At 47.8% G+C, this 17,029-nt stretch overlaps 1 protein-coding gene across 1 annotated transcript in view; it reads right to left on the bottom strand.

Moving 5' to 3' along the window:
• Pstpip2 (proline-serine-threonine phosphatase interacting protein 2) overlaps positions 1-16,578 on the bottom strand; it is a 94,681-nt gene extending 78,103 nt beyond the window's left edge. The window contains exon 1 of the mRNA XM_015992682.3: positions 16,085-16,578. Coding sequence (XP_015848168.1) covers positions 16,085-16,117 — 33 coding nt within the window. The 5' untranslated portion in view covers positions 16,118-16,578. The remainder of the gene's footprint in view (positions 1-16,084) is intronic.
• Between the last annotated feature and the right edge of the window lie 451 nt (positions 16,579-17,029).

Below are 17,029 nucleotides of genomic sequence, written 5' to 3'. Positions count from 1 at the left end.
ATATAAAATGGTGGAGTGTGACTGAAGAAGACACCTGACACTCAACCTATGGCCTCTATACCAGTACACACCAATACATGTACCCACACATACTCATATACCATATACACATGCACACACATTAATTAGTTAATTTTTAGAATGAAATTGAAAGTGATCCATGAGCCCATTCCTGAAAGTAGACTCTAGAGTATAGAGCAGGTGTTCTCAACCTTCCTAATGCTGTGACGTTTTAATACAGTTCCTCATGTTGTGGTGACCCCCAGCCATAAAATTATTCTTGTTGCTACTTCATAACTGTAACTGCTGCTGTTATGAATCATGATGTAAATATCTAATATGCAACCCCTATAAGGGTCGTGATCCACATGTTGAAAACCACTGGTCTAAAGCAAGGCAAAGGTTCTAACTAAGCCCTGGCTCCTCCCCTCCAGTCTTCTCCCAGAAATACAGCCTTGAAACATTTCCACTTTAGACCAGGGAGCTGTATGGACTGTAAGAGGGGCTGTAAATACATGTCAGGAGTACAGCCTAGCATTTATGAGTTCCTAAGCTTGAGCCTCTTGACCCCAAACACAGAAGGAAAGAAGAGGGAGAGAGGGAAGAAGGAAGGAGAGGAAGAGAGTAAGAGGGAGACTGTAAGGTAAATTTGTGTGTCTTAAGCCAGTCTCTGTTAAGTTAAAGCAGTTATAGGAAATTCATATACTCTATGTATTTTCCCTCACTGCAATCACCAAAATCCTTAGTTGTACAGTGTATTTATTTAGCTACTAGGCATCTCACACACTAGGATACAAGCTCCCAAAATCTGGTATCTCATGCAGCATAAAAGAGGTCCTTTCAACAGATACTCACTAAAGGTAGAACTTTGATCGCATTCTGATTGGAATCATTCAAATGCTACCACACAAACACAGAGACTCAGAGAAGTTGTGCTACGAGCTCAAGTTGGACCAGCAATAGCCACACAGAGCCAAAGCCTGTGCCGCTCAGCACTCCAGGACCTCGTTCCATCAGTGACATAGCAGACGTGCAGAGAGCCAGCCCACATGGTGGTGGTACATGCCTGCAGTCCTGGGGTAGAAAGATCTGGAATGCAAGTTATCCCTAGCTACATAGGGGGATGGAGGCCAGCCTGAGCTACAGGAAACCCTGTCTCAAAAAAACACAGAGGAGGCCGGGCGTTGGTGGCGCACGCCTTTAATCCCAGAACTCGGGAGGCAGAGCCAGGAGGATCTCTGTGAGTTCGAGGCCAGCCTGGGCTACCAAGTGAGCTCCAGGAAAGGCGCAAAGCTACACAGAGAAACCCTGTCTCGAAAAACCAAAAAAAAAAAAAAAAACACAGAGGAGTCCGGCACCTCCAGGGCTGGAATAAATACCTAGAATGAATGTTCTAGGCAAAAAAAAGTGGAGGTATAGCAAATTATTTTGTCTAGAAATTTTAAAATTTGGAGTCTATCATGTAAAGTGTAGAGTCTACAGGGGTAGGGGTGAGGGGTGAGAGGGAATAAAACACAGGGTGTTCAGGGGACAGAGAGGGGAAACAAAGCATAGGGTGTGCAGGGGTGAGAGGGAAGAGGAAACGGTTTGGATCCCATTCAGCAAGGCGGTTTTGAATGAGAAGTCCTTGGGAGCAAACTCACCACCACCACCACCCACCCCCGGTGCGGAGCACCAGGCAAATGGCTCTTTATGACACTTTTGTTCTTTTTATGGTGGTTGGCAAGGGTGCGCACAATTCTTGATCCTCTGCCGTTGGCTGGACACCCCGTCACACTTTTGTATTTCTTTCTTTTGTTTTAACGGCAAGGCCTTGCTGTGTAGCTCAGGTTGGCTGCCAACCCAAGCCCTCCTGCCTCAGCCAGAATGACAAGCACGTGCCACCAACCCAGCTGCACTTGACTATTTACCTCAGATGATTCTAAGCTTTCTGCTGAGAGAAACAATCCTGAAATGTACACACTAACACAGACAGCAAAATCCTTTCCTAAACCTGCTCAACAGTTTCCCCCGCCATTGCAATGACCAACTCCTCCCACAGGAGGCGATGGCTGAAAATTTTCCTAATTTGCTGAATTTGATAAGCAAAAAAAATCTATCCATAGTAGAATTACAATTTTTACTTATCAATTCCCCAGTCAGGGTGAACTATTGGAGGTGTTTTGTTTTGTTTTATTTTGTTTTGCTTTGTTTTGTTTTTTTAGGCAGGGTTTCTCTGTAGCCTGGCTGTCCTAGAACTCGCTCTGTAGGCCAGGCTGGCCTCACCACACTGGCCTCCGCCTACTTCTGCTTCCTGAGTGCTGGGATTATAGGCATGTGCCACCACCACCTGATGGAAATCTTCTGAAAAGGGTTTGGTTATACACTGACTTACTTTGTTGTTGTTGTTTTCGCAATTACATTTACTCATGGAAGGTGGTACACTGTACCACAGACTGCACAGAGCTCAGACGACAACTTCCAGGAGTCAGTTCGCTCCTTCCACTACATGGGTCCTGGAGACTAAACTCAGGTCATCAGGCTTGGCAGCAAGCACGTTATTTGCTGAGCCATTTACCTCTATTTAGGTTTTTCTGAGGCAGGGTTTGGACTTACTGTGTAGCCCAGGTCAGCTCTGAATCCACAGAGGCCCTCCCTCCTTCCTCAGCCTCTGGAGTGCAGGATTGCGGGCATAAACTACCACACTACTTTTGTTTTAATTTGAATTTTATGAGTGAGGCCAAACATTTTTCCCTGTTCTTACAATTCACTCTCATTTTCTTTTGTGAATTAGGGAGATCGATTTTAAATCAGGATAAGGAGATGGGTGGGGAGAGCAAATGAGCTTCTACTCCAAGGAAACACCCAACACCCTCATGCCATTTCTGTCTGTTCTCTCAGCTTCTAGAGCAGCTCGCCCAGCTTCTAGAGCGGCTCACCCAGCTTCTAGAGCGGCCCCATGCACATGCACCACCTCCACTTTCTCTGACTGGTGGAGGCAGGTGCCAGTCAGACACTGCTGTTGCTGTTGCTGTTGCTTTAATTTTGATGTTTGTTCATCATGAGCTACTTCCTACGGTGTTAAAGGATTATGTATAATGATGACTGAAGGACTTTTTGCATCCATTTAAACCTTATACCAATCCCACTTCCTCTCACCCTAATCCTGGCCCTGCCCCTTCCCCCCATTCACAAGACCCCTCTTTCCACAGGGCTCATTCAGTTGATCTGGCTAACTGGGTGGCCTTCCCCCTTCCTCCCTCACCACTCTGGGCGCCTCTCCTGAAGATGCAGAGCCAGTGGAAGAGGACGACCTTCCCCACAGAGGAGAACCAGTCTTCAGTCAAGGGCACTCAGGTAGCTGCTTGCCTCCACTAGACTATGGATGTAACCAACTGTTTTATTAAATAAGAAACGCAGAAATAATGCAAAAGAGAAAGCCGAGAGGTCAGAGCTCAGAGCCAAAATCTCACCCTTCCGCCTGCGGTGTCCCAGCTTCCCGAATGAGAGCTCCTTTTCCTGTCTGTTAGTCTATTTAAAGAGACAGAACAAGCCACAGCTATCTCACCTCACCAGTTCCTCAGCTGGTCTTGTTTCCTCAGACTGGAAGCTTCTGTGTCCTCATCCCAATAGCTCTCAGCTGAACTGTGTTGCTCCAAAGCCTGAAAGCTTAACCAGCCAAATGCTTCTAGTTTCTGGTCCTCACGCCTTATATATCTTTTTGCTTTCTACCACCACTCCCTGGGATTAAAGGCTGGCTTTCTGGGATTAAAGGCGTGTGCCACCACCGCCACACTCTTGCTATGGCTCTAATAGCTCTGACCCCCGGACAACTTTATTTATTAACATACAATCAAAATCATATTTCAGTATAATTAGATTACCACCACACTAGACCCTCCCCACAAGCTCTCCAGGTGCACATGACTTCACCACCACACTTCTTGGGGTGCACTTAGAAGCGGTTTTTTTTTTAACTTTCAGAATATTATATTTTTCTGCAATGAACATGTAGGTAAAAGAAAGAGAGAGAGAGAGGGAGAGAAATAAACAAACCCATAAGGTCAGAAAACATAAATGCTAGGTTGCTCAAAGGACAGGCTTTATAGCATGCTATTTCTTACCACAATAATAAATATATTTCTCCAAAAATCTCGCACTGAGCTAGGTGTAGTGTAGGGGTGTACACGTATAAACAGCATCTGGGAGGCTGAGGCAGGAGGATGGTAAGTTCCAGAACAAGGCCAATGAGATGGCGGCTCAGTAGGTGGCTGCAGCCAAGCCTAAGGACCTGAGTTTGATCCCCAGACCCACACGATGGAAAGAGATTAGGACTAAATTTCATTTGTTCTAACCATTCCTTAAATTTTAAAAGTAATTTGCTTTCATGTGTCATCTCAGTTTTTTTTCCACTACTCTAACTCAAGGACATTACACTCCATGGGTCCATCCCTCATTATCTTCACAGTACAACACACAGCTCAAGCCCAGAGTGGCTTCCAGAATGGTTCCAGGCAATCCCTCACACACTGAGCAAAGCAGCTTACAGATCTCAAGTCACCCCCGGCCAGGTGGGCTACCACTGCCCTCAGCAAGCAGCCTTGCCTTCCCTGGGTTCTGTTCTTTCTGAAGAAGTCCCTCCAGAACAGCAGCGGCCTTTGCACACACAGACTCTCCACAGCCTGAGTCCTTTCAGGCCTTCAGCTTCCCCATCTGAAACTTCACCCATAGGATGCATTTCCTGGCCCTCAGAGAGCAGACAGGCTTCCCGCGGATGGGGCCCTTTGGAGTGCTTTCTGCAGAGAAGGGCAATCAGCAAGTGTTTTGAAAGCAGGAGAGTGCAGCTACTCATGTACCCTTGACCAAAGACACATCCTCCTCTAGTCCAGGAAGGTCGTCTTCGTTGACTGACTGAGCGTGCAGCTGCAGAAGGGATGCACATGGAATGGTGAGGGAGGATGGGGACACACACCTAGCCAGCCAGTCAGGCAAATCAACCCCTGGCGATCAATAGGGGAACAGCTGCCTCGGCCAGATCGGCCTCACACCCTACACAAGTGTTTTGAATCTGCAGCACACCCATGCCTCTTGGCTTGGTTCGGACAGGTCCAGTGAGCTGGCTCCATGGGTAAAAGTGCTTCTCCCACAAGCCTGAGGAATTCCTGGTAGGTGGAAAGAGCCCACGCCACAGAGTTGTTCGGTGACTTCCATGTACACATGCCTGCACTGGTATATACACAGAGACACACAAAATTAAAAATAAGGGAAAAAATAAACCATGGCACAGAGGTCCCCCCTCATCCACGGATGGTAAGGGCATTTGTGTCATCCAGAGAAGCATGTCAGCCTGACAGTGACCCTAAGTTGGACTGTTCCTTCAAGGTCAACAACTCTTTTTTTTTTTTTCTTTTTTCAGAGCTGAGGACCAAACCCAGGGCCTCTACCACCACTGAGCTAAATCCCCAACCCCAGAGTTAACAACTCCTATGGGCAGGAGTCAGATAGGAATCCTACCTGAAAAGGAAGCCTTGACAGGACAGACAGACAGACAAGGAAGCCTAAGCTGGGGGCAGACAGCACACAGAACTGACCCACAAAGCTCAGACCTGGCCACCTCAAATTATTGCCAAAGGTCTGGTGGAAACTGACTTCACCTCAGCTCAGAGAGGAGCTCCTTCTAAAGCGCTAACTCAGGTCCCACAGGGCAAGATCCGCTGTGTTTGCTAAACAGGTATATCCTCACAGCAGGTTCCCAGAGGTCATCAATACTTCCAGCAGTGAAGGGACTTAAACCTGTATTGCTGGGTGTTGAGGCCACTTAATAACCTGTCACTTCTTAAAGCTGTTCTTTAGCTAACTAAGTGGTCCCCTCTATCCCTGGGGGATATGTTCTGAGACCTGCAGTTAATGCTGGAAACCACAGACAGTACCCAACTGTGTACATACTATTTTTCCCTATACATACATGCATACCTGTGATAAAGTTCAATTTATAACTTAGGCATGGAAGCCGGGCATATTGGTGCACACCACCTTTAATCCCAGCAATGGAGAGGCAGAGACAGGCAGATCTCTGAGTTTGAAGTCAGCCTGGTCTACAGAGTGAGTTCCAGGACAGCCAGGGCTACACAGAGAAACCCTGTCTCAACCAGCCGAACTAGTGGAAACATGAACTGTGGACCAATAGATGAGGAGCCCCCATGGTACTGGACTAGGCCCTCTGGATAGGCAAGACAGTTGTTTAGCTTGAACTGTTTAGGGGGGCCCCAGACCGTGGGATCAGGACCCATCCCTGGTGCATGAGCCTGCTTTTTGGAGCCTAGTGCTTATGATGGGACACTTTGCGCAGCCTTGGTGCAGGAAGGAGGGGCCTGGACTTGCCTCAACTGAATGTACCAGGTTTTGCTGACTCCCCATGGGAGACCTTGCCTTGGAGGAGGTGGGAATAGGAGATGGGTTGGGGGGGAAGGCTGGGGGCAGGAGGAGGGAGGACAGGAAAATCTGTGGTTGGTATGTAAAATGAATAGAAAATCTCTTAATAATAAAAAAATGGAAAAAAAAAGAAAAGAAAAACCCTGTCTCTAAAAGCAGATAGATAGATGATAGATGATAGATAGATTGATTGATAGATAGATAGATAGATAGATAGAGGCATGGGAAGAGAGTAACAATTAAGAATCACATAGAAAAATTAGGACTAGGGATACAGCTCAGTGGCACAGCACTTGCCTAGCATATGTTGATGCTTGCCTATAATCCCATCACTTGTAAAGCTGCTACAGAAGGTTCTTGAGTTCAAGACCAGCCTGGGGTACATAGTAAGTCTAAGGACAGCTAGAGCCTATCTCAAAAAAAGAAAAGAAAAGAATAATAGTCATACATATTGCAATAAAAGCTATACGAGGGCCTGGCGGTGGTGGCCCACATCTTTAATTCCAGCAGTCTGGAGGCAGAGGCAGGTGGATCTCTGTGAGTTCCAGGACAGCCAGCGTTGTTACACAGAGAACCTCTGTCTCAAAACCAAAACAACAACAACAAAAACTATACTAAGAGATGCCTCAGTGGATCAGAATGCATTCTGCTCTGATGGAGGACCTGGGACCGGTCTCCAGCAGCTCACAACTGCCTATAAAACTAGCTCCAAGGTGGGGGAGGGGTCAGATGCCTCTGGCCTCGGAGGATACCTGCACTCATGGGCATATACCACACATAGACACACACAATTAAAGTTAATTTAAATATATATTTTTATATGCAAGTGGTCTTCCTAAAAAAAATTTATTTTGCTTTTATTTTCAATTAAAGGAAACAGGACTTCTCTTTTTTTATGTTGGCATTACCAACATTACAATCTCATGCTCCAAAGCTATTTTAGCTAAAATAGAGTAGTGCCTCAGAGGGTATACTGGACCAAGGGATGGTTCATATGCAAGGCCGAACAGAGTGAGAAATCCTGAGATTTCAGCTTTGCTCAGAATGGTGAGCCATTTAAAATGTGAACTACCTGCTTCTGGAATTTTCCATTTAATAAATTTCAGCCACAACTCATTGTAAGTAACTGAAAAGTGAAAAAAGAGAAACCTCCAGGCGGTGGTGGCACACACCTTTAGTCCCAGCACTTGGGAGGCAGAGGCAGGCGGATCTCAGCGAATTTGAGGCCAGCCTGGTCTACAGAGTGAGTTCTAGGACAGCTGAGTCTTTTACACAGAGAAACCCTCTCTCAAAAAACAGAGAGAGAGACAGACAGACAGACAGACAGACCATGGCTAACGAAGGACTTCTGAGGTGTTCAAGTACAAGAGAGCAGGCACCAGCAAGAGAGAGGAAACTATTTGCTGTGGTGTTGTGACTTTGTGTTCATTGCACAGCAAAACCAAGCTAGGCTCCTTTGTGAGATGCTGGCCTAGGAATATGGGTCCTCGCTTAGCCCTGCAGTGGCTATTTAGGAACTAGCATTGAGAGGAACAACACGATCCTTATCTGGGCCACTGCTGTGTGAACTTCCCTGGTTCTCAACTGAGCCTAATCCTATTTATACAGACGTGAGTGAGCCGTCTCTGGCTGGTGTTCAATTTCTTAATGGAGTAGACTCTAGCAAACATGTCCGACCTGTGGCCCAGGGCTGCATGTATCCCAGGATATCTATGAAATCAGCCCAACACATTTGTAAGTAACAATATCGCATTTCAATGTCAAAAGGATGGACGATCAGCACAGTGAGAATGTGCAGGGAGTTAGAGGTTCCAGGGGGAGGTATGAAATTATCGCTGTGAAAAGAAAGAGAGATCTTATTGAAGGGCACAGCAGCAGGGCTGGACAGGCTCTGTCTGTCATGTGTTTTCAGAATTGAACACCAAACACCTTGTGCGTCTGAATGTTATTTATTATAGAAAGCTCTAGAAATGACACACCTGTCAAACCAGAACACAAGGGTATCTCTTACGTTTTAAATAGTTATTAGGGGCTGGGGATGTAGCTCAGTATTAGTTATTGGAAGACAAAGCTATGATTATGGTATTTTAATTGAAATACTGAAACACTAAACAGTATCTACACAATGGTTATAATTACATGGATGTACCTTACTGAGGGGAGCACAGGCTGTCATGAGGACAGGTGACGTGGCTAGAGGAAACATTATCTGACAAGTAACGAAGGGCACTGTGGTCTGGCTGGCGGAAGGAGATCTGTTCAGAGAGGCAGTGGCTGAGGTGAGAGACTGCCAGAAGAATTCATACAAAGAACGACAGGACTTGGTTTATGTTTTGAGAGCTCTCTGGGTGACTTGGAAAACAGCAACGTCAAGCAGAAGAACATGGAAGGGAAGCCCGGGATGGCAGCTGAAAAGAACCAGTGGAGGTGGGAAGAGGACCAAGGGCCCCTGGGGAAGGTCTCCACAGAAAGGTGTGAGGAGAAAGGGTTCTGTGTGTTTGTTTTTGGGACACACTCTTCAATATGCAGCCCAAGGCTGGCCTGGAGCCCAAGAGCCTGAACCTCAGCCTCCCAAGCACCAGGATTCCAGGGGCACCACACATGGCTTGGAAAGGACTTTCCCAAGCACCCACACACTGGAGCATTTTAAAAGGGAAAGGGGTGAGGTGGGGCTCCAGACAAATAAGGAAGTAAGGGAAAAAATGACAAGATAATATCCAGGAAAACCAAGAACAAAGAAGTGGTCACAGCATACACGTAGCTCTGAGTAAACCGCCCTTTTACGGCCTGAGAGCATGGGCAGTGACGGTGATTCCTTTTCCCTCTCTTTCTTTCTTCCTTATGGAGACAGCGTGGTCCTGGCTGGCCTCAAACTCACAGAGATCCATCTGCCTCTGCCTCCTGAGTGCCAGAAATATATATATGTATGATATACATAGATATGTGTGCATGTGAAATGGTATTTAATAACAAAGAATCTCAGTGAAGGAAATATTATATGTTGATTATTTATAACCTTGAAATTTCTGGAACTTTGAATTTTTTTCTAAATAAAAAGTTAAGCCAGGTGGCAGTGGTGCATACCTTTAATCCCAGCGCTCAGGAGGCAGAGCCAGGCAGATCTCTGTGAGTTCGAGGCCAGCCTGGTCTACAGAGCAAGATCTAGGACAGGCACCAAAACTACACAGAGAAACCCTCTCTCAAAAAATAAAAAATAAATAAAAAAAAAGTTAAAAGTAGTGGCATAGTTTGTTTGGGTTTTTGGGGGGGATTGGGGGTTGGAGGGAACAGGAAAGGAGGGGTATCAGTAACTACCAAGAGAAAGAGCTAAGAGTTTTAATGGTGAGGAAAGACTATGGGGTTAGATTAGGCACGTATGAGAAAAATACTGTTTCTATTTTAAGTCATAAGGAAGTATATATATTTCTCAAAGCATGTACTTTTGTTATTACATTTTGTTGTTGTTGTTAAGTATTCACCTTTATACTTTCCAAGTATCCAAATTTTGACGTGGATTTCTTTTTTTCTTTCTTTCTTTCTTTTTTTTTTTTTTGTTTGTTTGTTTGTTTTGGTTTTTTGAGACAGAGTTTCTCTGTGTAGCTTTGCACCTTTCCTGGAACTCGCTCTGTAGCCCAGGTTGGTCTCGAACTCACAGAGATCTGCCTGCTTCTGTCTCCCGAGTGCTGGGATTAAAGGCGTGCACCACCACCACCACCACCACCACCACCACCACCACCTGGCTGTTGTGGATTTCTTAAGTTTTTTTTTTTCTCCTGAAAGGTAGGTCCCATATCATTCTTATGAAATTTTTCAAATAAAGTAAGGAATTTTGACAAGCATTTTAAAGACCATTTTTCTAGCTGCTCTGGGGGAAAAAGAAAAAGAAAGTTAGCTGCCAATGGCTCGCCTGGCCTTTGCCTTAAGCAAAACAAAACACAGTCTCTCCAGGAGCCAAGAGAGAATATTTACAAGTGGGAGGGTGGGGGCAGAGATGCAGCTCAGGGTTAGGACATCCGCTGCCCTTGCCAAGGTTCCAGCATCCACAGGGCACACCACAATCATCAGTAACTGCAGTTTCAGGGCTTTCAACACCCTCTACTGACCTCCGAGGGCACCAAGCATGCACACTGTACATGCACATACATTTAGGCAAAGCATAAAAACTTTTTTTTTAAAAAAAAATTTATTAGAGCTGCATTTGATAGAGCTAGAGTTTAAGACTCTAGCAGCTCAAAAACAAAAAAAAAATAGAGAAACATCATAAATGTTGTGCAAAATACCACATGGAGTCAGTATGCAGCAGCTGGTATAGCTTTTCTTTCCCCCCTGTATTCAAAAAAAAAGGAAGGAAAGGCAGACTCCCACATGCTTCAAAGCACACAGTATTGAGAAAAGCCTTGAGCAAGGCAGACACTGTACAGGCCCCACTCTAGGGCCAAAGGTTTGGAGCAGAGGAACAGCTCTGTGGGTTGGCAGTTTGGTAATTAGGAAGGCCCCCAAACTTCCTCTGGACAATCTCCAGGTAGAGTGAAGGGTCCCACCCAGGGCAGGTGTATAGTGCTGACAGTGACTGGGAAGCTATTCTGGATCCAGAGCATTGGGCCCAGGAAAGTCATTCAGGCACAGGCTGGACCTCATGCTCAAATGAAGCTCCTGGAACCTCTGGGGTGGGAGGACATCGCTTTCATCTGGCTCTCCTGGAACCAGTTCTACAATCACTATGCACAGCCACAGTGGAAAGACACTTTTGTCTGAGTACACCCACATCTGAAGAGCACCATCTCTCATCTATACTGAAGACTCCCCTACCCCACCCCAGGCTCAGCTCTTCCCCCCCCCCCTCTGAACTCTGGAAAACACATCACTGATTATTGTCTCATTCTGGTGAGGAACCATCAAAGTTGACCAAGATTAATCTCATAGCACTGCCTACCCAACTGACCACTAGAAGTGATGCATACGGAAGAGTGTGTACAGATAATAAGGCACACTATATCAGGGCTGATCCCCTGTATTTTTACTGTGCTTCTTGGAGCTCATTCTGTAGCCTAAGATAGCCCAGAATTCATGATACAGCCTACATATGACCTCAAATTCAAAGTAATCCTCCTGCCTCAGCCTTCTAACTGCTTGAGATTACAGGCATGAGCTACTATGGTTGAGTTCTTGTTTTTTGAAATTACTGATTATGGGGCTGAAGAGATGGCTCAGCTTTTAAGAACAATTGCTGCTCTTAAAAGCTCCCAGAGGACTCAGGTTCAGTTCCCAGCACTCACAACCACCCATAATTCCAGTTCCAGAGGCTCCAATGCCCTCTTCTCTCCTTCTGGGAAATTGCATGCACATGGTGCTTATACATACATGCAGGGAGAACACTCATACACATAACATTTACCTTAAAATATACTTCTTGAATACTGACTACTTCCTTGTAAAGCAGACGCACCCAAAGTTTCCCTTACGTATTTAGCTGTTTATTTTGCATTTTAAATTTATTTGTTTAATGGGGGATGAAGGGTGCCACAATACACATGTGGGAACCAGAGGGCAACTTGTGAGCTGCCATATGGGTGCTGGGAATTGAACCCGGGTCCTCTGGAAGATCAGACAGTGTTCTTAACCACTGAGCCATCTCTCCAGCCTACAGAGGACAACTTATACGAATTGGTTCTCTCCTCCCACCATGTGTTCTGGGAATCAGACTCAGGTTATCAGGCTTGATGGTAAGCGCCTTTCCCACTGAACAGCTCACTAGCTCAAAAGATCCCTTTAAATAAGTATTTACAGAGGACATTTAATCAAATAAGTTGAGTATGTTGGCTAAACTTTCAGGAGCAGTACTTAATTTGATCATGAACCTCTCAGAAGGTTTGTTCCTCTCTGAAGTCTGTGACGGCTCTTTCCTGGTTGTCTCCTTTGGTCCCTACCTCTTCCTCTGTTCCCTCCCTCCTTCCTAAATCAGGCATCCGTCAAATGCTGCTGCTGCTGCTGATGATGATGATGATGACCATCATCATCATCATCATCATCATCATCATCATTCTTTTCCTTTTTCTTCTTCTTTTTATTTTTCATGTTTGCTTGTTTGTTCTTTCCAGACAGGGGTTCTCTGTGTAGCGCTGGCTGTCCTAGAACTTGCTCTGAAGACCAGGTTGACCTCGAATTTACAGAGACTTACCTGCCTCTGCCTCCCAAGTGTTAGGATTAAAAGCGTGAGTTGCCACATCTGGCTGGTGCTTCTTTTGTTTAACTTTAATTTTTTTTTTCCTGGAGACCAGGTGAGCACTCCACAGCACACGTGTGGAGGTCAGAGGTCAACTTGTGGGAGTCGGTTCTGTCTTTCCTCATGTGGGTCCTTGGGCTTCACAGCAGGTGCTTTACCCTCTGAGCCATCTTGACAGTCGTCCCCCCCCCAAAGTGCTTCCTCTCAGACGTCCCTCTTCATCCTTTCTCCTAACTGTCCCGAACTCCCTTTGTCACTTGTGCCAATAGGAACATCAGCTAACAGTGACAAGGTACCAGTCACTACGCTCATCTCTATAATTCAGTTCCACCAGAGTCTCGTGGAAGAGACCAGTATGATCTCCACTATTATACACAGAAAAAAAAAAAAAAAAAAACAGAAGCTTCAGGGCTTAAGCAATCCGCACAAAATCACCAAGTCAGCAAAGGCAAGTTCACTTCAGAGGTCCTGCTGACAACCACGCTCTTGTATTTCATGCTGTTCCACGAAATCTCCCAGAACGCCCAAAGAAGCAGCGGCATCTCCACCAGCCAGTAGATGTTGACCAGCAGACCTTGGAGCACTCACTGACATGTTTGCACTGTCCAAAATGTTAAGAGACTTCCAAACCCTGCTGGCTGACACCCTGTCCTCTCTCCCGGAAAACTCTCCTCTGGCAGGAAGTCCTCAATATTCATCAACCTAGCCTGGAGCTGCAGGGTGAGCCTGGGGCTGCGGGGTTAGGCCTGGGGCTGCAGGGTGAGCCTGGGGCTGCGGGGTGAGGTCTGGGGCAGAGGGAGCCTCGTACTCAGGCCACACAGGTGCTACACCTGACTAAATATTGTCCATTGTCACTTCTCCCTCCTCCTTCTGCCTCCACAAACCAGTTCCTCCTGCTGACTTCCTCCTTCAGGACACCCCCCACACACACTTCATTCTCCAGTTCCCCTTCCATGAAGCTAGCTCTAGGCCCCTCTGTTCCTTCTGCTGCTGACCCTCTGTTAGCTGACCTAGCCTGTGGCTTTAATGATCTCTATCTATGTGGTTTCTATATCTGCCTCCTTTCCCACTCCGCCCAGACCCTCCTCTATATTCTTGAGGTCAAAGAATGGCCAAAACCTTGCCTCTCAGCCAAAAAAAAAAAAAAAAGCCACCTTTAATCCCAGCACTTAGGAGGCAGGGGCAGGCAGATCTCTGTGAGTTCGAGGCCAGCCTGGTCTACAGAGCAAGTTCCAGGACAGCCAAGGCTACACAGAGAAACCCTGCCATGAAAAACAAAAATAAACAAACAAAAACTCCTTCTCTCTCTACCTCCCTTCCTCAGGTGATATCTGTGCTCCAGCGAAGCTTGCAACAAATTTAACCTCAGCAAATGTCACACCTACTAGAGAGCACTGTATAGAGAGTAACTATTTCATACATGTTTATTAAACCCAGGAAGTCGGTGCCTGCTTATGTTTTCTTAAGTGTTCTGCCTCGTCCAGTCACAACTTTCTCATCCATGAAACAAAGTCACTGATACAGCCTTAACTTGGTCAAGACTTTTTCCCTGTTCCCTAGAAGCGCGACTACTTGGCAAGGGGTCTCTCTTCTCTAACAACTTCCTCTGTGCCCTTTCTCCCAGGTCCTGATGCCCCAGTCAGTCCATCTGCCTCATAGCTGATGCCGAGGCCTCATCTGATGGTAAGATCATGCCTGCCCTCCAAGAACTCCTGACCCAGCTGAAGGAGAAAGGAAGACTCTTGGGAACTGTCCTAGGATGGCCCGATATGTCCCACACCCACGGCAGGCAGACATTTACTCTGGGGCATACTTACTCCATGCCACCCTTTTGGAGATACTTGGGGGAGCAGTTAGTTCATGCAGAGCCCTGGGTCACTCATCAGCTCAAGGGCCTTGAGAATGTTGCTTAACCTCCCTGTCACTCAATTTCCTCACCGGTAAAATACCATGGTGAGTCAGTTCCCTCCAAGGGTAACTGGGAGGTTTAATGGAATAATGTGTGTAAAGCATTTAAAGGACCTAATAATCTGCACAGTAAACAATGCAGCCCTTTTCATTATTTGAATGAGACAGCCGCTGGAACTAGAACGGACAACACCTTTGCACACTGTTTCTGGGATAGCAGGTAGCTTTTGAAAGCAGACCAGAAACTCGCCCCTTCCCCCACCCACCACCACCACTCCTAGACCTTCATTCACCCTAAGTCTCAATTCGGACTGCACTCTGCCCCCCACCCCCTCCTGAACATTCCAGCCAGAGTATACACGGGACAGCTGGGGGCTGCCAACGGCTTCTTAGGATGCTAGCACAGCCTCCCCGGTGCTGGGATTTCAGGTGTGAGCCAACACTTCCGGCTCTGGGTTTTTTTTTTTTTTTTTTTTAGGTTAGTAGGAAGGAAAGGAAAGAAACCGTGGCTCTTACTGCTGGGGCTGGTGGAGTGGGGTCCCGGATCCTTAACTGGACTCAAGTGAAGATTTCCAGAGTCGAAGGGCAACAGCAGTCTTTTCCTTGACACTTTTGACCAAGCCTGCTCCGGGCCCAGATGTGCTGCAGGCACCACGGGACTGTGCGTCCACACCATCCGCTTAAGCCTCTGTACCTCAACTATTAGCCAAAAAGTAACCACTCTACGGTGAACTGTATACAGGTCTGTCCTTTTTTTCACAGTATAAAAAGTCTGAAGATTCCGCAGGCCTCCTAAGAAGACCAGTAGAAGGTTGCTAACTCATGCTGTAATGCTACCCCAGACCTTTGTCTTCCTGTCAGTGCCCCCCAGAAGGACCTCAAAACCTCAAACAAATGGGACGTGATAGGCTCTGTCTCTGGGGTCACAGCAGAAGAGGGGTGTGGTAGGCAACTCTGAAGCTAATGGGGAAACAGGCAGGGTCCTAGAAAAAGGCTATGCGTAGCTATGGGTCAGCTCTCAGGTAGACGCTTCTTGCCCTGCCTTGAAGAACGAGGGTGCTTCCTCCGAGTTATGGGGGAAATGGACCCTAGGAGGGTAGGGTAGCGGAATGAGAAAAGGATGTCTAAGTGAAGCGGGGAGAAGACCTGGAACCACCAGCTCTTGGGTCTCACACACACGCGATGACCTTCCCGGGGTGCTTGCTCTGGGGGGCTGGGAGGGAAATCAGAAAGCGAGAGTGCCAGGCAGGGCAAAGCTCCGGGCCGAGAACCCCACAGCGATTGCTCACACGCCCCATCCCGGTTCTCCCAGGTCTGCGGGACTCGGCTCCCGGCACCCGCCAAGCCCGACGGCGCTCCTCCTTTGGGGCTTCAGTTTTCAAGCGTGAGAACGAGGGGTGACGTCAGGGCCCAGGTGTTCGGGGGAGTGCGCGCTCCTGGCGCAGCGCGCCCCGGGAGCGGACTCGCGCGGTGGAGGCGCGCAGCCAGGGCTCGCTCCCGCGTGCGCTCCGGGCCCGCTCGCCCTGCGCCGCGCTCACTTACCCAGAAGTTTGCCTTGAACAGCGAGCCCGTCATGCTGGCGCAGAGGGCTGGACGCGGAGGGCAGCGGGTGGCGGCGGCGGAGAAGGACAGCGGGTGGCGGCGGCGGCGGCGGCGAAGGACAGCGGGAGGGATCGCGCCGGGAGCTCCGACTGTCAGGGCCAAGGTCCGGCGCAACTTCGGAGTTCCACTGTCGCTCCGGGAAGCCGCCCCGGGTCCTAAACCACGCCCGATTGCGCCCGCCCCGCGCCCCGCCCGCGCCGCGCACCTGCAGAGAGGGCAGCCCGCCCCGGCCCTAGGGTGCGGCTGCTCAGGCAGCTCCGAGGGGGACGGCCAGTCTGAGCCCCATCCTGAAGGACGCCTGAACGACTGATAGAACCGGTCCTTCTCCCTCCGGAAGCCCACTCCAGGCTCTTCCCACCAGGCTCTCTCGCCCTAGTAGTATTCCGGACTATGGATCCGCTGAAACTTCAGATACTGAAAGTCAGGGACAGCGCCAGCCTCCGCTTATGGCACCAATGCTACAACGAATAGAGTGCCCTGGGGGTGACTGCAGGTTTTAGTCTAAAATGCCAAGAAAAATACATTACTGATGTTTCCGGTCAACTCTGAATATTTTAACCTGGACTCAGTTAAGGACCCTTCTCCACCAGCAGACTCATCCATCTGTAAGATCTTTCCTCGTCCTCTAGACTCCAAGATAAAAACCAAGAGAGGGAAAAGAAGGCTCACGCCTGTACTCCCAGTACTGAGGAAACTGAGGCTGGAGAGTGTGAGTTTCAAGCCCATCCTGGGCTACAGTGTAAGGCCTTGCCTCATAAACCAACCAACCGAATAGGACCCCAGGGCAAGTCAGACCCTTCATTGCCTGGTAGTAGACAAAGTATTTCTCTGTTCTGTGTGCCTAGCGCCCAGCCTGAAACTCAGAGAGGCTGAAAGAGTTGCCCA

The sequence above is a fragment of the Peromyscus maniculatus genome, chromosome 19, assembly GCF_049852395.1.
Source record: "Peromyscus maniculatus bairdii isolate BWxNUB_F1_BW_parent chromosome 19, HU_Pman_BW_mat_3.1, whole genome shotgun sequence".
In the NCBI taxonomy this organism is placed as follows: Eukaryota; Metazoa; Chordata; class Mammalia; order Rodentia; family Cricetidae; genus Peromyscus; species Peromyscus maniculatus.
Note: the sequence above shows the minus strand (reverse complement) of the source record. Positions and strands in the feature narration are given on the sequence as shown.